At 38.5% G+C, this 25805-nt stretch overlaps 1 protein-coding gene across 1 annotated transcript in view; it reads right to left on the bottom strand.

The window, feature by feature from the left end:
* Positions 1 to 2050, bottom strand: part of MCPH1 (microcephalin 1) — a gene marked incomplete at its 3' end in the record, with an annotated part of 122651 nt that extends 120601 nt beyond the window's left edge. The window contains 2 exon segments of the mRNA XM_079298395.1: positions 24 to 115; positions 1920 to 2050. Coding sequence (XP_079154521.1) covers positions 24 to 115; positions 1920 to 1938 — 111 coding nt within the window. The 5' untranslated portion in view covers positions 1939 to 2050.
* Between the last annotated feature and the right edge of the window lie 23755 nt (positions 2051 to 25805).

Here is a 25805-nt window from a genome sequence, read left to right as displayed (position 1 = left end):
TTATTTAAAAATAGTATCCTTACTTTTGCTCCCATATCAAGAAGCTGCTGTTCAAAGGTTTTTGAGTAATTTTCAGTTCTGTTAGACGACCAAACTTCTACAAAGGCAGAAACACCTGGATCAGAAGAGAGAAAACAACAATTAATGATGCACATACCATGGTAAAACTGCTTAACCTGCCTTTCCAATAAAAGTTTTTTATACATATTGCATTCAGTTGCAAATACAGCTTTCATCAGATCAGCATCAGATTTTAGTAGCAGATTTTTTTAGTGCATTTATGTCCCCTAAATTAATTGTAATGGAAATAACTTATAAGGCTGCCACTAGTTAACTTTTCACTTCATCTATTTAAAACACACTACCAGCTTAACAAGCAATACATTACCTTTACATGACTGCTCACTCTTACCATTATTCAATCACTTTTAGTCTTCAGATTAATTAAAAATTTGAAAACTAGTTGATACAACACAACATACAGAACAAAATGACATCACCAAAATATCTTCAAACAAACAACCAAAACCAGAAGTACTGATAAGGAGGAATAAACAAATAAAACTCATAACAACCTCATCATTAATTTTACATAAGACAGGCACTAAAGTGACCTACAGTTCCACTGACCATGCCACTTCCCCATTTTGAATGACAATCAGAAAAATTCCAAAAACTGGAGAAATGGCAATTCACCAAAAACAACTTAATGCAAAGGCCAGACAACTCCATGAACTCATGAATAAAACTGAGTCTCATTTTAAAAGGGTCATCCTTAGCAAATAGTGCTTAATTATCTTAAGTGATTATTCATTATGCATTCTCATCTGTCTTCTTTCTAAATGAAAACCAGAATAATCCTCCAATTATTCATAACAGTATTTTTATAAATACTTTATAATACTTTCATAACAGTACTTTTATAAATATTACAGTATTTTTGCAATCACTAGAAATATTCTTGACATATAAGAAAAATGTGAAACAAAGTACTTCCTCATGCAAAGCACTGGGAAAAATCTTATCAGTACTTCGACTTCAGATATAAATAGAAATTTAAGACAAGTCCACTCCAATGGGCTTTTAACTGTTTTCATTCTACTACTAGACTGGGGCAGATTGTGCCAGATCTGCATTTTTCCTTGATAGTTCAATTTTGAAAAACAATGCACTTGCATTTGAAAAGATAGTCTCTTCCTCTTAAATCAAATGTTTTAGAACTTTCATTGCTAAAATTTTTCTAGAAAAACAGATGGGAACATTTCAGTAAAGGTCTAACTAGGAACTTAAAGGGATGCTACTTCAAAACTCCATGCATCTGCATTTGGACCAAAGGTGCATTTTACAATTAGTCAATTTCAGCTAATCAAATACATTTCAGCAAAAGGCAATGCTTTCTGCAGTTTTTGTGCACTTGATGGAAAGGAAAATGAGGAAGTGCTTGACTCTTTTTTGAAGTAGAAGTCTTCTGAATAGAGACCGGTTCTCATAAATGCCGGCCTTAGAAGTTGTCAGAGAAGGCGGCGATGGCAGAGGAAAACGGCCATAAGAGGGCAACTTGGCGAGGCAGAAATTTTGCGATGCAGAAGAAAGCCAGGAGTGACCTGGGAAGAACAGAAGGATGGCGGGCAGTGCGGCGCCGGGAGGCCGCTGCAGCGGCACACGGGCGGGGAAGGCGCCGCTCCGGCCGGGCCCGCGCCCGGGCACAACGCGCTTCCCCCGGGCCGACCAGGCCCCGCCGCCGCGACCGGGCGAGTCCGCGCGGCCCGCGGGGAGTCTGACCGCCCGCCACCGCCGGGGAGCGCCGGGGCAAGGGCAGCAAGCAGACAGAGGGCAAGGGCAGCGCGGAGCCCGCGCCAACCCGGCGGCTCCTCTCGCCTGCGCCGGGAGAAGCCCCCGCAGGGCGGCCGAGCCGGTACCTTTCAGGACGGGCTCCATTGGCGGCACAGCTCGGCTCAAATCCGCAGCGCCCGCCACGGTTCAAACCCGGCCCCACTCATGGCCCCGCCGCGCCTGCGCGAGGGGGACGCGGCCCTGCCGGGGCCTCACGGCGGCGGCGGGACGGAACCGTGCTCGGAAATGGGCTGTACTCGGCCCAGCTCCGGCCCTTTCCCGCACCGGGAAGGTTTGGCACTGCCGAATGCTGCTGGAAACAGTGTCACAGAAGTAATTGGTTGGGAAAATACTAATGAGACCATCCAGTCCAATTTATGACCCAGCACTACTTTGTGGCCTGGACCATGGCACTGAGTGCCGCATCCAGTCTTTCCGTAAACATCTCCAGGGACAGTGACTCCACCACTTCCCTGGGCAACCCTTTCCAATATCTAATCACCCATCCTGTTAAAAAGTTCTTCCTAATATCCAGCTAAAACCCCTCAGCACAGTTTAAGATTATGCCCTCTCCTCCTGTCACTAGTTCCTGGGACAAGAGACCGGCGCTTAGGTGGCTTCACTCTCCTTTCATGCAGTTGCAGAGAGCAATATGGTCCCTCCTGAGCCTTCTCCAGAATAAACACCCCCAGCTCCCTCAGCTGATCTTCACAGGACTTGTGCTCCAGACCCTTCCCCAGCTCCACTGACCTTCTTTGGACCTGCTCCAGCTCCTCAATGTCCCTTCCTAACTGAAGGGCCCAGAACTGGACACTCAAGGTGCGGCCTCAGCAGTGCTGAGTACAGCGGGATACTCACTGATCCTGGTCCTGCTGGCCCACTATTGCTGATACAGGCCAGGGCACCACAAAGTTTTGACAAAGCCAAACACTGAGTTTTCTATGTCACCGTTTGCCATAAGGAATCCTAAAGAGGCATTCCTGAAGAATTTTAGTTTGTAGGAAAGTCCAGCATCAGAAAACTGCCGGTGTCTCAACTAGGATGGCCCAAACTGCAGTGTCTGAAGAGAGAAAACAACAGAAAGAAAAAGGCAGTGAAATAGGGGTTAGCAAAGAGCTATGTGAGACAGTGCTTACCAAAGCATGTAAAACTGCTTGAGAGCAACTGTGCTATTAATTATAGTTAGGGAACCCTAACAGGAGCTGGCATTGGTGTTCAAAGGCTAGAGTGCAGCAAATGTGATACCAGAGGGAAGTTAGAGAAAAACTCATGATTTCCCCAGGGAAAAATGATAAAATGTGTAATAAAGTAAGAGAATTAGTGAGAGTATGGAGATTTATTGTGAGAAAGGAGGAGCACATCAAGGAAAATGATGCTGCACATCTTTATTATGCAACTCATATGGCTCAGGTGTTACTATGTAACTGTAATTAGTGCTGTTTTAAAATCTTCCATATGCAACACCAAGTTCTTCATCTGAAAAATAATGTAACTGACGCGGAAAAACAACAGTTGCAACACAAGGATACTAAGTGATTTCCGTATGAGAAATAGCTATTCAGACAAGGACTTGTCAGCTTGGAAAAGAAACTGTGGAAGGGGGATGTACTAGAGGTCCTTAAAATCACGAGTGTGTGCAGAAGGTGAACATGGAGCGGTGTGTTCCCAACAACAGCTAGTGAGCACCAAAAGAGACTACCAGATGGGGTCTTCTCAGAAGACTCATTTCCACATTGTGCCTCATGAGGCTGTGGAAGTGTTCAGAGTGCTGGCAAACCACATGGTTTTTGAAGCAAATCCAGCAAATTAGTAAAAAACATTTTAAGACTATCAAAAATGTACAAAGCCACCTTTCCCTTAGTAAAGCCCTGAATTGTGTATTGCTGGACTCTGAGAAGGTACAGGGAACACTTCAGGTTCTTCTTTTGTTTTGGTGGTGGTATTCTTTTTATTTTTTTTCCAGTCATTTTGCACTGGAGAGACAATGCTGATCTCAAAAGGTTTTTGTGTGGCCCATTACCCCATTATGCCCATTCTTACTCTCATGTAGAGACTCAGATCTTGACTCCTAGGAGCCTGTCGAGCAGATGGCTATACTAATGCTTTTTAGATATGTTAATCTAGTATATAATATTTTGGCATCGATATAGTTTGTTTCATTTCCAGGGCATTGGTATGGCACTAGATCTATGGCAAGTTTTGAGGATAAGTTCTTGGATGCTTCCTCTTTTGAATGTGTGACAGACTTCCTTTCATTTATGTATTCACTATGTGTATAATGTAACCAGTCAATCTACGTATATATATATATATATATATATATATATCTTTGATTTTTTTTATCTACCTATCCTTTGTACTTCTGTCAATATGTTACACAGTTCTTTGCTAGGCAATAAAAAGATATTTTTATCAAGGTTCTCAACTGTGCCTCAAATAAAAGGAAGTCTTGTCTAGTGCAGTGTCTGTCAACATTGATCTGAAGGCAGGTCCAGAAATGGAGGTAGGGGAGATTTAAATGTACATTGAAAACCCTCAGTAAAAAAACCCCACAAGCTGTGCTTGAGCCTTTAGCTGAGAGGTAGTAGGGGGTTTTATAGATGTTAAAGGCAAATATGCTGAAAGTGTAATTGTACCTGTTTAGCCCCTGTTTACCATGTATGTACCTTCCCTGGAATGTTCTTCCCTCTCCTAATCCCTGTTGGTCCTGGTTTGCTGCCGGGCTCCACCCTTGAAACCCATTGGTTCTGGTCGGTTGCCTCTCCTCTGCACCACTTTCACCCACTCCCATTGGCCCTTGCCCCTCAGATCCACTCCCTCTTGTCCCATATTTAACCCTGTGCCCTCAACCCCATCTCGTCTTTGTCCTTGGACCGTCTTCAACATCCAATAAACCTTCCCTTGGATTTTCGTACAAAGACCTGTCCTTCACCTTCTTCATCAGCCAGTTTTCTTTTAAGCAAGCGTGCGCCGGGGCCCAAAAGTGCTGATTACTCACAGAGGAACCCAGTGAAGTGCACTGCTTCAGTTGGGGATGCTCACCTTTTTATCACAGAAATGAATACAGAGAATACTGAAACTGTCCTACAAATTTACAATTTTGTCTTAAACAGTTGGAGTTTTCACCTCAGAGTTACTTTAGGATTTGCATGAACTTAATTCTCAGATGGTGACTAAACTCCAGAATTCCACTGTTAGTTAATAGTTTTCTGTTCTTGTGCCAGTATTGTCTTGCTGTCAGTTACTCCTCAGCATTTATCATCCTCTAGGACTTACAGAATGCAGCACCTTATTTTTACAGCTGCTATTTTGCCAGTTTGAATGCATCAGGGTGTTTTATCTTTCCTGCCACAGTGAACTTCTGAAAATGACAATGAATGGGGCTGATTAACATTAAGTAAACATAATGTAAAGACTTTCTATATAGGCTTGTTATTTGGCTTGATGATATGTGATGTCGTAGTGCCTATAAAGCTAGGAATATAGCATAAATTATTAGATTGACATGATTTCTGTACAGTCAGTACTTACTAGGATGTACAGGTAATTGAATGCTGCACTAGGAAGGAAGAGTTTTACAGGTTAATTGTATTGAGAAAGGAATTAACTGTGAAAGCTACATTTCAGTTGACCTCCTAATCAATGAGAAGTAAGGGTTCCAAAAAAGTAAAAGCCCTATAAATACCTAAATGTTTCCAAGCCATCCAAAAATCTGGGGCGGAGGGGGGGGGGGGGGGGGGGGGAGGGGAAGAAATCCATCCATGCAATAATTTCCCAGATTTAGGTAAAACACAAAGAAGAGCTGTATTCAAGTATTGCTTTGGTTATTCAAAAAATTCTTTCTCAGCCAGCCCTTAATTTATAGATACAAATTGGGTGTGAACCTTGGGATGGTATTTTGTAAGGCTGTATCCCAGAGAGAAGTTCTCAGACACAGAGTAAAGATGGTGGGCTACTCCCTGGTACTTGACGTTAAGCATATGAAAGATTCCTAGAACAAATAAGGAGGTTTGCTATTATTAAGTGAAGTCTGATCTTGTATTTTGATTATTGAATAGTCTTTGTTTGTTTATTTGGTTGGGTGAGTTTATGAGCCTATTTCCAGTTTGTGCAAACCACAGCTTTAACCTTTTGTATTTATTTTTTTAATCTTGAATTTCCAAGTGTGAGTTATTTCCCAAATAAACAACTGCTGCCTCTAAAGTAGTAAATTCTAGTCAATCACTTTGTGTGTTTAAGATCTGAACACTTGTATAAAAACTGAAGTTATCATCTCTGTAATGCTACTTGACCATTACAGATGCAGAAGTGGGAAGGAGTGCTTGGAGCTGGTACAAACTTGCATGCTTTCTTCTGGAGGAAGCTCCAGAAATCAGCTCTGATTGTCCACATAAACTGTCATTGTCTTCTCTGACAAGGTAGACTTCTTGTTTTTGGAGGAAGCCTAGCAGTTCTTGTCTATGCCTGTTTCAGTTTGAATGTTGGTTTGTAAAGTAGCATACAAAACTTTGCAGTGTTTTGGTGGTCCGTGTTCAGTGGACTGACAGATATGCTGTACACAGCCCACCCTGAGATCCTTTTCTCAGTATTACAGAACTATTCTGCAATAAACTAATATTTCCAGCTCATGAGCTCTGGGATTGCAACTGTTTATTAGTTTCCAAATAGTAAAGGAAACCCTTTCCCCTCTCTCCCCCGGCTGTGCCCAGCTCGCGCCACAGCGCCCCCTGCAGCCGCGGGTAATCATTGCACCCGCCCTGCCCGGCTGGGAGCCAGCTGCGCCCCCGCTGGCTGTGCCTGGAACTGCACCCAAGGGGGAAGCGGCTGCGGCAGAGAGAAGGCTGCCACTGGGTTTCTGCTTTGGTTTGTTGTTGCTGCTGTTATTGTTGTTTGCTTGTCTTGTTATATATATATTCTAGTAAAGAACTGTTATTCCTTTGCCCATATCGTTGCCTGAAAGCCCTATAATTTCAAAGTTATAATCATTTGAAGGGAAGGGGGTTGCATTTTCTAATTCAGTAAGGTTCCTGCCTTCCTTGGCAGACTTGTCTTTTAAACCAGGACAATAAGATATCTGAGGTATCAGTAGCTTCAGAGGCATTGTAGTCTCTTTACTTCTCCTCAAGCAGAATGCCTCCTGAGATTGCCAACAATGGCTTGTTTGTTCTCCTGTTTTCCTCCTTTGACTGATGCTTTAAAAGGCATGTTTTAACTTTCCACTTCTGTTTTGGAGAGTAGTTAATTCTAAACAGACAAGAGGAAATTCCTATCTCATATTTTTGCTATTTATTTTAGTGTATGTTATGTAGACTATTAGTACATATTAGTTAAAAAACCCAAAACAAAACAGAAAAAAACCCAACATTTTAATAGCCATTGTGAGCAATATTGGAAAAAAAAGTTGCAGATGCTTATGAGATGCATGTGTGTTTGTCATTTTTTGTCATATTTGTCATTTTGTCAAAAAAAGTTACTGCTACTTTCAGTCCTTATTTGTGTTTCATAGAACATGGAAAAAAATTATGAGGGACATTTATTTCCTGCCATAAAGAAAGTGTAACATTATGGATTGCATAGTCTTGCAATCATCTCATCAATGAGATGATTTTTTTTTCCTTTTCCAATGTGAAGTTCATGATTAAGAAAATGACATGACTTAAGTATGAGACCTTTTTCAGGAAATGAAAAAGCATTTAATACTTTTTACTTTCAGCTGAGGCAGTAGTCAATTTTTTTTCTACCCTGCAATTAAGAAATCATTGTTTTTATATCCACAGCTAATGTGCTGACGCAGCACCAGCTTTATTTTATGTTTGTGAAGGAGTGATAATAGCATAGAGATCTATCCTTGTTAAGTTTTAATTCACCATGTAAGACATGTCTTTGATGCACTGTGACCCCAGAAGACTATCATGGAAGAAAAAGACAGCAACATGCTGAAAAATAACAGCCCATCATGAAACTGAGAGTATAACTCAAAAACATGCTAATAAGCAGGTGGCTGTGTTATGCATGATGGCATGGAAGGCTTATGCATTTCCCCTCTGAGGAGTTTTCACTGCCTGCAGTTCAGGCTGAGATTGCAGCTGTGAGGGGGTTGAAAAGCCAGTTTATCTGACCTCTGCACTGCAATTCTGTTGTGGAGGTTTGTGATTTTCCCCAGCAATGTAGAACTGTACTACTGAACATGGGCTTCTTGCTTTTCATACATCTCTGGGGAGATGCAGCTCTGGAAGAAGCATTAACAATGAATATCCTCAATGCTTCCTGATCCTGCTCTCACAGGCAAAGCTGCCCAAAAGATATTTTTAAAAAACCACAGTCCTATTAAGTGTGTTCAGACAGGTCTTGCTTGAACATGTGAGAGCAATTTAAGGTTTCTGTCTCCTACTGTGAGCTCCACAGCTTACCTGGGTCTCAGGAAAAACGATGGTAGAGTAAATTTGGAGTTAAGGCTGTGAACTGAAGCAGGACTCACATTTGTTGCAGCTGACTCATCCAGAAGCAGTGGACACAGCAAAGAGAACAATGGTATAAACTCATATCTCCCTGACATGAATGACCAAAGCTCATTTGAAAGCATCTAAAGTGCTTTACTTGCCAATTAGAATTTCTAACTTGTATAAAGGATGGTGTGGTATACACAGGAAAGGAGCTTTCTGTAACTGTCTCTTTGGGAACAAGGAGCAAAACAAGGAATATTACTATACTTATAACTATAGTTTGCCTACATCCTGTTAGCAGAACTTGTCTCCCAAGTTAAGTAGGATATGGTAGGGCTCAGGCTCAGAGAAGTGTGACTGGTGTGAGCAGAAGTACACAATAGATTCCATATGGTTTAGAGGGCCTCAGTATTGTCTGGAAAACACCTAAATGAGGGTGAGTGTGTAAAAAGGGGTGTACAGACTAATCAGTGGCCTGGAGAGGGATACTGAGGAAAGGCTGTTTGCTCTCTTTTCCCTATTAAGTACAAACATTCAAAGAAGTCAGTAGAAGTTGTATTCATAACAAAAAGAAAATGTGGTTTTTTTTCAACTCAAGAGGAACTTGAACTGTAGAACTCGTAGCAGCTGGGTGTTGCGGCTGACAGAAGTGATCACAGAATTCAGGTGGTTTGCTAAGTATTTCACAGTTATACCTAATTCAGGAAATGCTAAAACCATAAATAGGATGAAACTCTGAGACAGGTTACTGAGTTAGATAAGCTCTGACTGAGAATATATATTTTTATGCCTCCAACGTTTCAAGTTGTGAGAGGCTTGATGCTGTAAGAAAGGAACCCATTAAGTCTGTGACTCCATCTGAGGGGTAATTCCAGCCCTCCTGAGTTTAAGACTGCCAGTCAGAGGGACCTGAATGGGCTGATGGGAACCTTGCTAAATTCAACAAATATCCAAAGTCCTGCATCTGGACAGGAAGGATTTATGGCAATAATAAAGTGTGATTTGGGTTCTTTCTGTGCAAGGAAGACATTGAGAAACTGCAGTAAGTTCAGTGAAGGGGCATCAGGATGACTGGAACATTTGTCCTTTGAGGAGAGATTGAGGTAACTGGGCCAAGCCACGGAGCAGATTTCCCAGAGGGGTGTGGAATATCTGTTCTTGGAAATGTTCAGTATTTGCTTGGAAGCGAATATTGTCTGAGTTCAGTGTTGTACTTGACTAGACAAATTCCCAAGATCCTTTCCAACCAGATTCATCCTTTAATTCTGGGAATTTTCAGCTAGATCACCTCCCTGAGTTAAGTCAGTGCATGATTTCTGTGCTACTGTGCCTGTGCAAAGCAGGGACAGGACCACATTATTGAAGAAGGAGCAGAAGCTCATCTGACATGTGCCAGTGTAAGGTGTTGTGGAATTGGTCAATTGGTCCATGCCATCTTTCACCTTGTGCTGTAGACCAGGACAGTGTTCTGAATGTGAAACAAAACACCTGGAACATAATCATCTGCAACCTTCCTGTAGAGAAGAACAGGTTTCTGCCTTCCTGGGACCTGGTTAAAGATATGGTGAGAAAACTTCATACTCTGGTATGACCCTCAATTATTACCTGTTACTGAATTTTCCTGTAGGCAATGGTGAAGTTGCAACAAGGAGCCTGAGGGCAATCAGGAGATACTTCAGGGCCTTGGGGCAACAGGTTAAGGGATCAGGAGCAGAAGTAGTGTTCACTGTCCTTCCAGTTGCAGAAAATGATGAGGGAAGAAACTGGAAGAACTAGCAAATTGGACCTAGCTGTAAACCTGGTGTCACTGGCAGAATTTTGGTTTTTTTGATCATGGGTTGCCTACATAACACTGAGCCTGCTGGCAGCAGATGGGATGCACCTGTCTCAAAGGGGAAAAGAATCTGCATAGCAGTTAGCAGGGCCCTCTGAGGTTTAAAATGGATTTAAAATGGGAAGGGGATAAAACCAGGCTCCCTAGAGATAAGCATTTGGATGGCATGCCAAGTTTTGAAGGATCATGTGATAGTGAGGTCTATGATGTGCTCATTACATGGAGTACATTTGAAATGTCCTTATAAAAAGTATGCACAGCATGGGAAATAAAAAAGAACTAGAAGCTTTGGCTCTGTCCCATATCTATGACATCATTGGCATAAGACAAAAATTATGGGATGAGTCCTATTACGGGGTGCCGTAATGAATAGTTATAGATTTTTCTGAACAGATAGACAGGGCAGCCAATTCCAAAATGTCAGAAGTCAAGTGGCACAGAAGAATTGCTTGGCTAAGCAGGGATCTTCTTCTAGGTCTTAGGAAGAGGAAAAAATGTATGGACATAGGAGACAAGGGCAGGCATTATGGGAGGAGTACAGAGATGCTCATCATCACTGTAAGTATAAAATTCTTGTTGCCAAAACTTGATTAGAGTTGGGAAGGGCAATGGTAAGGACTTAAAAATATGTTAATAGCAAAAGGAGAATTGGAAGTAATATTGGTCTGTTTCTTTTGGGGTCAGTCAGCTCCTAAATAGGGATATAGACAAAACAGAGAAGTTGAATGCCTTTTTTGCCTGTTGTCAGCACTGATGATGACAGATTAATATGAGTCAGCAGTGTGCTGGCAGCCAAAAATGTGAACTGTGTCTTGGGTTGCATCAGGAACAGCATTGCTAGCCAGTCAGGGGAGGTTATTGTCCTTCTCAATGCTTCACTGCTGTAGCCTCCACAATATTGCTGCAGTTTCATCTATCACAATATAAGGACATCAAAGTATTAGAGGGTGACTAGGATGCTGGAAGTTCTTGAGGGCAAGACTTGGGAGAAGCAGCTGAGATCACTTGGCTTGTTAGGCCTGAAGAAGAGAAAGCGGAGATGTGACCTCATGGCAATCTAAACCTTTCTCAAGGCAGGCAGTAGAAGAGAGCTTATCTCTCTCTGGTGGCCAGCAATTTGTCACAAGGAAATGGAATGAAGTTGTGTCAAGGGAAGTTCAGACTGAATTAGGAAAAGGGTCTTCACTGATAAAATGGCTGATTACTGGAACAGGCTCCTCAGGGAAGTGGCTACATCACTAAGCCTAACAGAGTTCAGGGAGTGCCTGGTCGATGCTCTTAGTCATATGGTTAATTTTATAAATTCCTGTGAGTGTCAGGGAGTTGAACACAATGATCTTTATGAGTCCCTTCCAAGCTGGTTTATTCTAGAATTCTGTGAATAGTTCACTACTAGGAATGCAGTATTTCAGACTGCTACAAAACACTTAGTTTTTAGTACAGTATTTATAAAAGTTACTGATAGAGTCAACAGAAATTCTCATTATTTAATACCTTTTTATGTATTGTACATTCTAATAAAATGATCAGTCCTAAAATTTGCTTTGTTTTAATTCCGGTTGTCCATTTTCATTCTCTTTTTCAAGTATGCTTAAGCAGCATGTAGGCTAAGAACTGCAGAAAGGTTTTGCATACTTCCAGCTTTGCTTAGCTAACCTGTTATCACAGTAAATGGGTGGATGAAGTGCAGCAGGATGAAGTGCAATTTTCAGTACATGTGAAAGTAGATTGTAGGCAAGCAGTGAAGGAACAAATGACAAATGTTAGATGAATGCCCATTTATGTTCAAGTAGAGCAAACCCATTTTGATTGTTCTATTGCTCATTATATGTTTTTGGTCATGAGGGACCAAACAAATCTTTTACACAATTCCAGTGAAGCTAGTAATGATTATGGGCAAGCTAATATACAATGGAAAAAGATTCAGGAATAGATTGTAAGGAAGAAGGTAAATGGCAGATGGGAGACTTGGGAGTGCTGAAGATTAACCCATTTGCTTTTCAGTTGTTTGAAGTTGGGTTCTAATTTCTCTTTTATCCAGGCAGAGATAAAATATATTTGTATCATCAGAATGCAATGAAACCTATGAGAAAAGTCAGCAACTTTGTCAGACTGTTCAAAATAGTGCAAAACAAGATAAAAGGGTGCTCTGCAGCTAAGAGTGAGCAGATCACTTAGTGGGGATTTGCAATGTGAATAATATTTGTTATGCAATAATCCAATGGGTATGAAAATTGAAAGTGATATAAAGATCTACTGGAAAAGTTGAAGAGATGCACAAACTGAAAGATACTGAAACCCAGAAAAAGATAACAGGACTGTTAATTGACATAATTGGCATCCCAAAGTTTTATATCAAAGATAAAATGTAACACAGCTAGACACTATGTTGATCAATGTGAACTAAGAGATTGCCTTGTTCTTGATGCATTATGTTAATTTGCCACATGTATGTTGTGTTTCCATATGCATATTGAAAAACCTAAAAATATTTTTTCATGAAGTCCAGCAGCATTGCATGACATTTCTAAATTCATTTCTGTTCATCTCGTTGAGGTTTTCACATCAGTTTTTGATGGCTGGAAATTAAGGCCTGAGACTAATGAAGATATGACTTGCCATAAATACACTGGGCATGAGCAGTAGGCTTCAGATCCACAACTAGACCTTTTCTGATGATTTTGGGTGCCTGTCTTTCAGGGTGGCAAATATAAGTAATTTTTATTGCTACAGTATGGACCTATAGAGAAGTCACTAAGGAATTAATCTGTTAATTTGTAGCATAGCAGATTATTCAATAGCTGCCAAAAACTCAGCTCTTACCTAGAAACAAGTCAATGATTGATTATCCTTTCTCACTGACTATTGGAAGAAAAATACTTAGAAGAGGCAAAGTATGTACATGAATTGTTACAGTTGAATGACAAATTCATTGCCTATTCATGGCTTATAAAAACTTCTTTTGTCTTGCTAAGTTGCTTATAGTCTCAGAAAATATCATCTGCCTTTCTCTGAAAACAAGACACATAGAGAGGTTTGGGTTGAGCATCTCAAAATGTTAATGGATTTGGAAAAACAAGACCTAAACCCAAAATTCTCAAAAATGGCAGAACATCAGGGTAAAGAAATAGCTCATGGTACTCTCTCATGTAGGACTTACAGACAGCAGCAAAAATGTGTCAGGCAATAAGGGAGTGAATATATTACTAGGAAAAAAGTTGCATCAATACTTGCTCTAATAAAAAATACTATATAGAGTCTCAAATGGGATTGTAAAAGTATCCATGCTCTAGGAATAAGCTCAGTGATGTGGAATTCATCTGTTTTGCCTTCCAGTTAGAACTAGGAGTTCTTACTAGCAATATATTGAGTTATAAAAACTTTTTTCATGTCTCTTAAGACTGAGAAAGACACAAGGTGTTCTTGCAGAAGGAAACTTCAGGAGCAGCAAAGCTTGGGACAAACAATAGAATGAGTGAGGTCTGTGTCTTTTTAAGTGAGGTCTATGCCCTTTCTGTTTCTTGTAAGAGAAGCAATTTGGATCTGGAATGTGGATGTCTTATTAGAAGCCTAGAGAAAATCTTACTGGAGTGATGTATGCTTTCCAACAGTTTGACAAGTCTACTACAAATTAGACTCATCATAATTCTACTGTAATAAATGTCAAGAGCATTTTGAATTTTACAATTACACCAAGGATAACATTTGTCTCCTCTTGTTTCAAATGCAGAGACCTTAAGTAGTTGGACACGCAATTTTTTTACAGTATACCCGTGATGAAATATCTTTGAAGGTGAAACAGGCTTAAGAAATTATCCCTTTCATACACAGAGTGGCAATACTAGTGTTACTTGCAATCCCCTCCTAGTGGCAGTAAACTGTTAGATGTTCACCCTGCCTAATCTGTGTCCACGATAAAAGTAACATTTTCTCCTCCAAGAGGCATTTCTTTCAACATTGTTACTTCATTTTAGTGATCAGCTTGAGAAAAAGTTGAAGAGGGGAGAAGTACCAGGGAGGGGTGGAGCAGCAGAAAGAACTCTTCAGGATGAGAAACTTCAGTGTGCTTCATTATTAAAGACAGTGTGTTATCAACTACAGCCTCATTTTTGACTGTGCTGTTATGCATGCCCTCTCTGCTTTGCATTATTCAGTGGTGATCCTTGTTTTTTCCAGACTGTGACCCTATGTTGTATGATAAATGAATTCAGGACTTTGTTAATATCTGGCCTCAGAGAGAAAAAGGAAAATCATGTCAAAGTCCCAGACCTGCCTGTGATCATAACATCAGGATCACTACACCCTGACTATGAATCCAGGCTCTGTCACATATTTTTGCAAAAGTTATGTTTGATTGCTGAGCACAGGAAATGTACATTACACAGGAAATGTACATATTTGGGGGATAGAGGCTGGGGTGAAGCAAGAATGAAGAAAGAAACTTCTGCTAGTGAACAACCACACTGAATTTTAGAAAAGTAGGTGATATCCATCACATCTCAAGAAAGAAGCATGCCAGAAGATGATCTTTACAAGAATCAAAGCTGATCAGTGCTTCTGGAAACAAAAAATCAGGACCACAATTAAACTTAAAATACTGCGGGGAAAGCAATTCCTTCATTTTTTAACACAATTCTTACATCATTTTTGAGTATCACCTAAGTTTCAGCAGTCACCTAGAAACTAAAAAGAAAATAGCTAGCAATTTTTGCAATAGTTTTATTTTACATCACTAGAACATTGCTCTTGTTCTCCTGATCTGAAAGCAGGCTATCTGACCTACAGAGATAAAGACATTATTTAATAAATTCAAGGGTAACCAAAGTGATTCATAGATAAGGACCAAAGGGTTTTGCTTCTGGATATGAACAGGTACCAGCAAAGTAGCATAGAGAAGCTTATGTAAGCATTTTTACTTTTTAATGTGAGAAACCTGCAATGATATATTTTCAACATGTCAGGAGAGGCATCTGTTTTCCTAGTCTGATCTAATCCTTTCTACTACCCTGAAGCAAAGGAATGCTATCAGAATTAATTTGTTACTGATTGTTCATTGCTTTTTTTCCTAGATGCTCTTATGTCCTGTTAAACTCAGCAAACATTTCAACTCAAGTTTCATTGTTTCAATAGTCTGTAATTAATTGTGATTAAATGGTGCAGCTCTGCTCTTTTGACCAGAGCATGGAGTAAACATAATGGAGTTTTACATATTATATAAGGAAAGAATATACTGTTGTTAACAGCATTTGCAACCAAAACAAAGCAGAGTGAGCAAAACAGTTTCAGGGAAATTAGAGAGTAACAGGGGAGGAACATGGCAGAGGTCCAGGTACAACTGTCAGAAAGGAAGCAGGTCTTTGGCAATGACTGTTGGCTACTACACTTCTTCATAAACATAAGAAAGAAAAATCTTTAGGAGGAAAAATGTTATGAGAATCATCAGCCATGTAGTTTGCTTCCTGAATTGGATAACTGCTTTTACAAAGCAAAACTGCTGCTTAGTGACTGAGTTATTGTAGAATCATAGAGTGTTTTGGGTTGGAAGGAAACTTTCAGGTCATGCAGTTCCAAACCCCCTGCTGTGGGCAGGGACATCTTTCACTAGAACAGGTTGCTCAGAGCTCCATGCACCCTGGACTAAATTCCTATGACACAAGGGAGAGAAAATAGGACTTTCCTTAGTACTGGAAATGAAAAATGTTAAATTGCACATTCTAGTATTTCCTGGCACTAACAATGATATCCTTGATGCTTCCTGCCTGCAAGCAATGCCATCTCTTTCTCCCACCTGAAAACAGGTCAGTTTCTGCTCATTGCAATATATGCTTGAGGTCTAAATTGAATCTGTCCTTAAACAAATACTGTAGCAGTAAACCATAAGTAAATAAGTAAGCAGGGATTTGTAAAGACTATAAAAAAACTCCCACCAAAGTTCAGAAATCAACCAAAAATTTTAGTGTTAGATCCTAACAGAGAAGATTAATCCCTGCTATCAAAATGCTGAGTGAACTTTCCTTTGACACACTATCATAACACCTGCCTTGCTGCTCTTTTGACCTTGCCATTGTCCTGCCTTTTCTCTTGAAAAACAAACAAACAAACAAAGTAACAGCTTAATTTGGGACCAGGAACAACAACTGCAGAAATGCCAGTGTGCAGATACCCGCCCCTTGGTTTTTGGCCAGCAGCTGACTGAGGCATTCAAAGAGGAAGGTGTGTGAGTGAGGAGGTCAGAATTTGTTCTTCTTACCCAGGCTGGTTCTCTGGATCCATGTGAAGACTGCAGCTTGCAGGAGTTCACGTCATGTGAACCAAAAGTGAGACACTTGTGATGAGTGTACCCAAAGCTCAGGTGGAAAAATGTAGCCCTAGGCACAGTTCTAGAGTCTTGTTCTCTCATAGTTCATCTGGAGTGACAGCTCTCCTCCTCAAAACAAATAAAACCCTTCTGCCATGGTATGAAACTGCTGCTCACAGAGTGGGCTTGAATGTTTTTCAAATATCTGTGGCACTTCTGAGTGCTTGAAATATCGGTACTGTAGTCTTTTCTTGTCTGCAAGAAGTTTGATATTCATTCCTTAGCTTGGCAGTAAATGTGGACTGAACATGCCATTGGAGATGCATGGCACAATTCAAACTTTTCACTGTGAATAAAGACTGAGAGTGGAATAAAATGTGACATTACCATGATAGATTTTGCTTCTCTGTAGACAGAGTTCTCTTGGGGGTCAGATTATTTCTCAGCTTTCCCCAGTCTCACAAATTTCCTGTTTTTTTCACATACCAAAACTATGTGATCAGTTTGATTGGTCAAAGGCAGGAGTATCTGGGACAGTAAGGTGAACCAACTAATTTGGGAGGTATAGATAAAAAGGAGTTGAAAAAGCAATAGGAAGGCCTTTATCATCTTTCAGATATATATGAAACAGATTGCTCGAACAAACACACCCAGCTCTGTAGGGTTAGATGTTCAAAGAACTCACTTCATGGATGCAGAAAGCACATAGTGATCCTGAGCACCATGGCTGGGCTGATCACGAAGAGCCTAGATAAGTGTTGGCTAAGATTATAGATCTTCCCAAGGAGCAGAGAATCATAACCATTTTTGGTTTTATTTAGATGATCTCTGCTCCTGCAGATATTGTTATGGTGTATGACTTTGCTGGGTATGTTGAAGCTGTTATTGTGGAGATTTTCCAGTGACTTTGTTTTAATATTCTGACACACTGCTCCACTTCCAGTGGGGGTAGCAGACTGATAGAGGTATTGAAGTATTTCTTCTGTTTATGTTTAGGGCTCTTTTTAGCTAATTCAGGGTTACTGTACTTTGATTTAAGAAGCATAGTATGTGTTAGTTGGCATAATGGCCCTAATATTGGTCTATAGAATGTATTGGGTATTTTAGCTTTTTAAAATGTGACACCAGCTCTTCTATATTTGCCCTTATTTCTATTTTGTTTGTTTATTTATTTTAAATTATCCTGATCTGACAGCTCAGGATAATTTTCAGGAACCAGATAATGAAAGTTCAATAGAGTTCCAGGACCCAAGTATAAAATTAGGTACCATCTGAAGTTTTAAAGTTTCTTTGTTTTTTTTCCCTGTCCATCTCTGAAATTTCTCTAGCTTACTGGTTCCTTGAGAAATGAAGCCACAGAAGCACTACCTTTAGCACTAGGTCATAAAAGTACATTTTGACAATTTTAACTTTAAATGTTCTTTTACAATGTTAGAATGCTTTAGCTCATTTCATATTAAATCTGACCTCATGGGAAGTCATGGAAAACTGCTTCTAACAGTTCTTTCAATTGAAGAATGGAATTTGTAGCAACCATGTTTCCCTGCCTACTAAGTAATAAAAAATTAATTATATAACAGGTTGAAACAAACTTCTGCCTTTAAGAAGTTAAAATGTTGTTTGTCCACCTTGTGAGTCCTTTTTTTTCAGCCAGTTCTTCACAAGCTCTACCATAACACTGAAGACATATATAAGGACATATATATATGTTTTCTTCTTGTCCCCTAGCAACTCCTTCATTAAGTCTATAGACCTGTACACAGCTCTTCAACTTTGGTTTATTCATATTTTGTTGTCTCTAAGAATAGGTAATGTTATTCATCCTGTCCAATGATTTAACTTCTTTAGTTTGTAGCTTTTGAGATTTTTTTAATAGCCAAAAGCAGAGAAACAAGCATATTTCAGGATAGGTCTTCTTCTGTGTGTGACTGTCTTTCCAGATTTATTAAGTTAATGTCTAGAATATAGTGTAGGTCTCCAGGTGCCTTTGAATATGCAGTCTTAGGAAGTTTTAAGCATGAAGATAATTTTCATTTGGGAAACTGTAAAAACGATACAATGACCTTCTTAGATCTCCTGCCAGACTTTTTATAGGCAGGCTTATATAGTTCTCTCTAGGTATTAAGATTTTGCCAAATACTTCTTTTCTTCTGATGCTAGTATATATACTGCATGGAAATATGCTGACAAACTAAAGAATTCATACATAAAATTACCCATTTATATTTTAGTGGATAGTCTGCAGTATTAGTCTGCAGGTGAGCTGATTACAACAAAGATCCTGACTCTGCACTTTCTTGCAGTCTGCATGAAATATTTCTGCTGTATTCAACAAGGAGAATGCTGCTGAAATTGGGACTAAAATCCTGATTGTGTTCCCCAAACACTGTAAAAAATTCTACAGTTAAAAAAGAGAAAGTGAAATCCACCTGACTGGTAGGTGTTTGCTTTAGGAAAGACTGAAGAACCGTGGTTGTGTATCCCACATTAGGAAACTGTATGTCACAGATCTGCTACTTCCCCCTTTCCTAAGGACTTTGACAGAGCCTGACTGTACCAGCAGGTCTCACATCTCTGAGAACAATGCAAATGAATTCCTGAGACCATTCCTGCTAATGCATGATGCTGAAATGTCCTCAGTGTAGCCAAAAATCCTCCTTGCAAATACACACAGTAGAACCAAGCAAGTCAAATCTGCTAAGTTCTTAGTTATTAGAGAATCTTCTTGCATTCATCTCACAATAAATATTAAACAGTACAAGGGAAGTTCATGCTTAACTATACCTAAACTGATTATGATTATTTAACACAATATTGTTTATGAAAAGAATACTATCAAAACTAGTCCATGCTTTTGAAGAAAAGGACAGCAGCTTTGATGCAGAAACAACTAGATGGTGCTCATCGGCTTTTGAATTTCTTATGGCTGCAACACAGGTGATTTAGAGCAGGAAGATATGATCTCTGCGAAAAACTATGTAATCAGAATCACCCTGTTCATAATGTTTGTTACAGATGCTTAGGAACATTCTCTGATTTACAATTAAAGTTGTAATTTAGCAAAGATGGAAAAATTGCTTTGCTAAACATTACAGCCTTTTCTTATACTAAATCAAGTGCTTAGAGGGATAGTTATCCACACGTTTTGTAATATAAGTGTATATATATGTATATGTAAGTATATATATGATAGCATTTCTTTAAAATACAATACAATAGCATTCATATGAGAAATTAAAAAAAAAAGAAACTATTTATTATTAAGGAATTTTAGCAAATTAATTATATTACCTTTTAAAAGCAATCCTAGTTGCAATGAGAGCCACAAAGAGGGAAAAAATCCTAGAACAATGACAATATCTGCATATTTGGAGCCCGAAAGTTAAACTATCTTTAAGTGAAATTTGACATTCAAAGGGATGCCATTAATTTCACAATTACAGCTGCAATTTAAAATTATGTCTTCCAAAGTGCTAGGACATCCTAAGATGGGTGAACAGTTTTTTACTGTTTTCTGACCCTTTAGTATGTACTCCTGATTATGTGTTATGTGTAGTCCACGTTATGGCTTGAGAGGCTGTGCATGCTTCCTCAGATTTTGCTGATATTTGGTGTCAAGATTAACAGTCAAGATAAAAAAACTGATGGCCAGGATATTAAAACAGACTGATAAAAGGCAGTAGAAATGGACAGAGATTCCTGTTATTGTCTTGGTAATGAACAACTGCCCATTTCTTTTTGACTTAGCAGAAAGATAATAATGTCTTTTGGAAGGAAATCTTAAAGAGAAATTTGCAAAGCAGTTTTCAGAAAGCTGAAATGTTTTGAACAGATGAATGAAACTTACTATGTCAATGTAGGCATGTAAAAATCATAGTAATGTGTTTGATGTGTGGGGCATTGCCTCTTCTCCTCTCACTCATATCTAAGAAAATAGTTTAGTTTGTATAAATTTTATAGCACCGAAAATTGCTTTATCTTCTTCATATTTTAGCACTTATTTACATACCAATAATAAAATTTAAAGGTCCTGAAAATACTTCTAACTATCCTACATTTTATCTACTTATATTCTTGTAATACGAAGCAGCATTGCCACTTCTATGCTTTGGCATCATTTAATGTGCACAATTCTGCAGAACTTGTTATTTATCATGCTGAAGGATAAATACATCCCCCATATAAAAAAGGAAAATGACAAAATGCTACTGTATCACTGCATGTGCTTGAGAAGCGTGTTATTTTCCAACAGAAAAGGTTAGCTCTGTATAATTTTACTAAAAGCAGAAGATGGTGAATTTTTCAAGCTGCTACTGAGGCAGTTTCCTGTTTTTACTGATGACCATGTCAAGTAATCATGTTCATAAACCAATCAAACTCAAATTAATATAATCTTTTCCTTAGTGACCCCAGAGTAATGACTTATAGTAGTATGTGATTAAGTAGTACATTAAGTTTTTCTATCCATACTGGTCATTTGTCACTGCCAGATGTAGAGAATAAGGTGAACTTCAATCTTGTAGACCGGTTTCTTGGCACTGGGATCCAGCCTTTTTTTACAAATTGAGAAGCTTAGAGCTTCGCAAACAGCACATAAACAATGGTACTCCTTCTCTGGACACTTGACTGTATTACCTTCTTTATTAAGTATTTCTTGAATTATCAGGAGACTCTTCAACTGATGAGGTAGGCTTTATGCAAAATTCTTCTATGCCTTTTCCATGCTGACAGGGCATTATCCAGCTATTCCCCTCACTCCAGAATTCTGCCATGTAAGGCTAGGAAGGGTGAAAGAGTACAGCAATTTATTGAAAAGCCATGGTATATATATAAGGGAGATCATGAAAAACAAAGTAGAAAAGACTCATTGGTCAAAGAAGGCAACACCTCTTCCAAAGCAGGCTTTCTGCAAAATATCACCAGACACTCACACAGCTCGGTGGTCAACATCAGGTGTCTATCTGTGTTTTCTTTCTGCCTTTCCTTGTTTTGTCTCTGAGAAAAATTTCTGGCCTGGGAAAGATCCTGGCTGGAGCTGAGAAAAAACAGTCGGGGGAAAAAACCAGATTAGGTTTCTCCATGAGCCTTCAGCAGTGTCCACATGCCACACTCATAACCTTCTGGTCCTGTCAGACCCTCTCTTTTCCTCCATTTTTTTTGCTTAGTCCCAGTCCTTGCTTCTCCATTAGTCTTCCAATTCTTCCTGTGTCTGTGTTTTGCAGCCATGGCACAGTATGTGGCTTGCCTCAGGTCCCTCTAGTAGCAGAGCTCCTCCTGAGATCTGTGCCACTGCCTCACCACTTGCCCTTTCCAGATCCCTTCCCAATCTCAATGTCCCAGTGTCTTCACAGCTAATTTTGCACACTAACCCCCTTAGTTCTTTCTACTTGCATCCTATTCCCTGGCTCTTGTATTTTTGCCTTGTCTTGCTGTGTTTTCATGGATTCCCTTTCTAGTTTCTACCATTGTTCTATGTTACTATCTACCACACTTATAGTTCCAATTTTGAACTGCTCTCCCTCAGATGGGCTATATTTTTTAGTCCTAATTTGCTCTCTCATGCCCATTTAAGTTTATCTGGTTTCTTTTCCCATTTTGAATGTCCACAGTTCCTCAGTCCTCAGTGAATGCTGAGGAGAGAGCTCATGCTCTATGAAGAGATAAACACAATTTGTTCCTGGATTCCCTGTGGTCCACAGCCATCCAAACTATCAGAGGGTGTTACTCTGTGCTGGCTGAAGCAGCCTCACCCAGCAAAAGCAACATCTGCACCAACCCAAAGCTGCTAAGATCAAAAGTTTCTACAGAGCATGTGTAAATGGTAACATTCCAGGCTTTCCAACCTGGACAATTTTAGATATATTTGCGTGAAGTTGGAAAAGACACATTTTGGAATTATGTCTTAAGTCAAAACATTTGAGTACCAGATCTTCACAGGACAAATTGCCCTCAAAATATTTTTCCCCTGAGTTTATAATATAACTTACCCCCAGGAGAAGCTGATTAAACCAGACAAAGATTTTGCCAAAGAATTTCCTCTCTGAATTAAAAAGTTTCAGTTAAGACAGGTAATATTTTGCAAGATTATATGCAGCTAAATGAAGAATACTAGGAAAATGTCAACCAAGGTGAATAATAGCAGACCTACTATTGTTACTATAAAAATGGAAGAAATTGCCTGATGTAGATGAGTAATTTAGCACACATGCATATTTCCTTTAGTGTTTGATCCCCCATCCTAATGTTATTTGTCCTCCTTTTCTTTCAACTGTGAAGATGCTATTTTGGACAGTCTGACAGTGGACTCAGGGTCCAGTGGTAACACTAATATTGAAGAATAATGATAAATATATAATTCACCTGGGACATCATAGGAAATACATTGCCTAGTACCTATTGTGAAGTTCAGGACTAGAAGGTGTGTGAGAAACCATTTATTTTCCATTCTACTTTAATCCATTAGGATATAACCTTGGGGATTTTTTTTTCTCCTCTCTCCTTTAGACCTAATGATAATTAATTTAAAGATTTGAACCCTAAGGTGTAATAACCATTCAGCAGCCACAGTTCCAATTTTCTACTGACAGAGGTGGTGTTCTTAGCATTTATGTTTCCCAGGTTTCCCTCACCTTTTGTTATAGCTAATTGAAAGGCTTCTTTTATGGATGGTTCAGAGTTTTACCCTAATTAAACTGTTCTGATTTTTTCACTGAAGAACTTTATTTTCTGCATTGATTTTAGAAAGAATCCGTAGAGGTTTTTTTCACAGAGCTTTTAAACTCGCCTCTTATATGAATAACTAATTCCCTATTTGATGCTGAGTGAATTCCATGTCATAAAATGGTGATTATCATAATATGGAATATTCAAAATTATTTCACATTGTAATCAAATATTGTCAATGTATTTTAACCATGTTGACTTAATTAATTTGCTGTCTTACCTCAGTGATAAATTACTGAATGTTTACAGCACTATAATTACCTTAGAGCATGTATAATAAGTACAATACACTTTTTTTATCCTGTATATTACATGAATTCTGTACCATTGCTCACTAAAAATGTTTCCTTAAGTCTTTAAAGCCTTGAAATCTGCATTATCATACATCCTAAAGACAAAGGCACAGCTTTTGAAGGAGTATTCAATATTGAATAAATTTCTAGCCTTAAATGTTTATAATATTTTAATTTCAATATAGCAAATGCTGCACTAATGAGGCTGTAGTTTCAACATTTTTCCTTTCCTTTCTATTCTGAATACAAAGATATTCCTGCCAGATGGATGCTAATTTTTCTATTGCTGTACCTTTGCAAAAATCATTCTGCATATCAAACTGTAATAGAAATGAAAAAGTCCATGCAAAACTGAATAAACAAGATATCTTTACTAAAATACCTTTTCAGTTCTAAGTCAAATTCTTTTTATGTAGGGAGAATTAACCCACTACTTGCTTCTGATTTTCTTTGTAGCTTTTTTGTACTGCATGAAAGGTCCTACGTGGAGCCATAAGTTAATTGTTATTTGTATGTTATTTTTACTTGCCATCTGTTTGCTCAGTCTTATCTGACTTGTATTTTATTTATTTACTCTCAAATTAAGTATTATGGGATTGTTTTTAACTTTCTTTTGATCATGCCTTATCCAGGTCTTTTTCTCTTTTGATCATGACAAGATATATAAAACAATCTATTTGTGAAATCCTTTCAAATGAAGATAAAACAGATACATATCCAAAATACCTTTCCCATATGGAAAGCACAGAGGGAATGCATCACCTCTTTCAAAGTTAACCTTGTACATATTCAAGGAATGTAAATAGGAAAAAAATCAAGAACGTAAGCAAAAAATTGTCTTCAAACTGTTGTCTAAAGGACCTTCAAGGTGATATAGAGTGTTTTAAACTGATGGTGTGATGTGCTTAGGATGCTCACACATAACATCTGTATTTTTATTATAATGTTGTGTAAAAAAAGTTTCATTAGACATTTGATTAGCTTATCTTACATCCAGCAGAATTAAATCCAGCAGAATTTTTTTTTTCTGCTTTAAATTCTGACTTGGATAGAATCTGGTCCTGCAGTTTGTACCTGGGCAAATTTTAAATATGTATTTCTTGCCTTCATAAGTATCCTAGAATGAGTTCATCCTAGATGTTTCTTGCAGAATGGAATAATTGAATGGTAAATAAAGGTCAGGAAAAAAGACTCTACTTCTTTTATAGTAAAAAATATGTTAATATTTAAATATTAGCATTAGTGCTTTTTCCTTTATTCATTAGCTTAGGATTCCAGCTAATGGTCAAAGAGAGAGAAATGGAGGTAGAATAAATTTATATTCTGCTTTTATCTTTGTCTTTTCAACCACAAGGGTTCGTTCTGATTTATTATAATGTCATCATGCATCTCTTGAAGTTCAAAATTCGAATTTACATCAAAGAAACCTTCCTTCTCTGCTGAAGTACCTTTGCCATGTTTTTATGATAGTCTAATTATTTGATCTACCTTTACATAAAGACAAAGTATCAAGCAGGGCATTAGGGGGTATTTACAATGACTAGCTTCAGGCATAGGATGCTAATTTCTCTAGATATCCTCAGTATTTAGTAGAGATCCATTTATGAAATGCTTCAGAGTGGGAGCCTTGTTTAATTTGCTCTAATATGCCTTCTAGAGAAAATGTTCTCCCTGTTTAAAGTCTTCTGGCTTCTGTATAGCCTGTCCTACCCTCTGTCTGTTCTTGTTAATTTCAGGTTATGTTTCCAAATCTGTACTTTACAATGGATAGACTTTCAAAATTTTTGAAAGCCCCAAATTAATTCTGTTGAACATTTGCAGGTGTTATATTTTCTTAATAGACTTCCCACCTTGCTTGTACATATATAGTATGTATATATATAGTACATATATAGTAGTATATGTAGTTAGGGCCCAGTTATGAACCATCAATTTTTTAAAAATCATCATAGGAATATTAGATGTTCACTACAAGATGTATATGCATTATATAATCCATGTTGTCTATATTACCCATATTACATATCTTATGGAAATGGTAACCACCACTCAGTCTTCATATTTAGACTCTAGCCCAGTCTTCTAATTTTAGGTCACATTTTCAAAGAGATGAGTATATAGTGATTAATGATCCTCTCTCTTCTCTGTACTATTATTAATTAGTGAAAGTATGAACATTAAATAGTAGAAGTTGCATGAACTTAAAAGTATTTTATAAAGTATGTGCTTCCTCAAGTTTTCTGCTTTTGTTTGAAAATGTCTCTCATGGGATCCTCCCTACCAAGCAAATTCATGACAAGCTGAAATTTGCTTTCCTTAGGTCTAGGGTTGTGATTCTGCTATTTATCTTGCTCACTTTTTCTCTGAATTTTAAACTCCAC

This window comes from Erithacus rubecula (assembly GCF_903797595.1).
Source record: "Erithacus rubecula genome assembly, chromosome: 2".
In the NCBI taxonomy this organism is placed as follows: domain Eukaryota; kingdom Metazoa; phylum Chordata; class Aves; order Passeriformes; family Muscicapidae; genus Erithacus; species Erithacus rubecula.
Note: the sequence above shows the minus strand (reverse complement) of the source record. Positions and strands in the feature narration are given on the sequence as shown.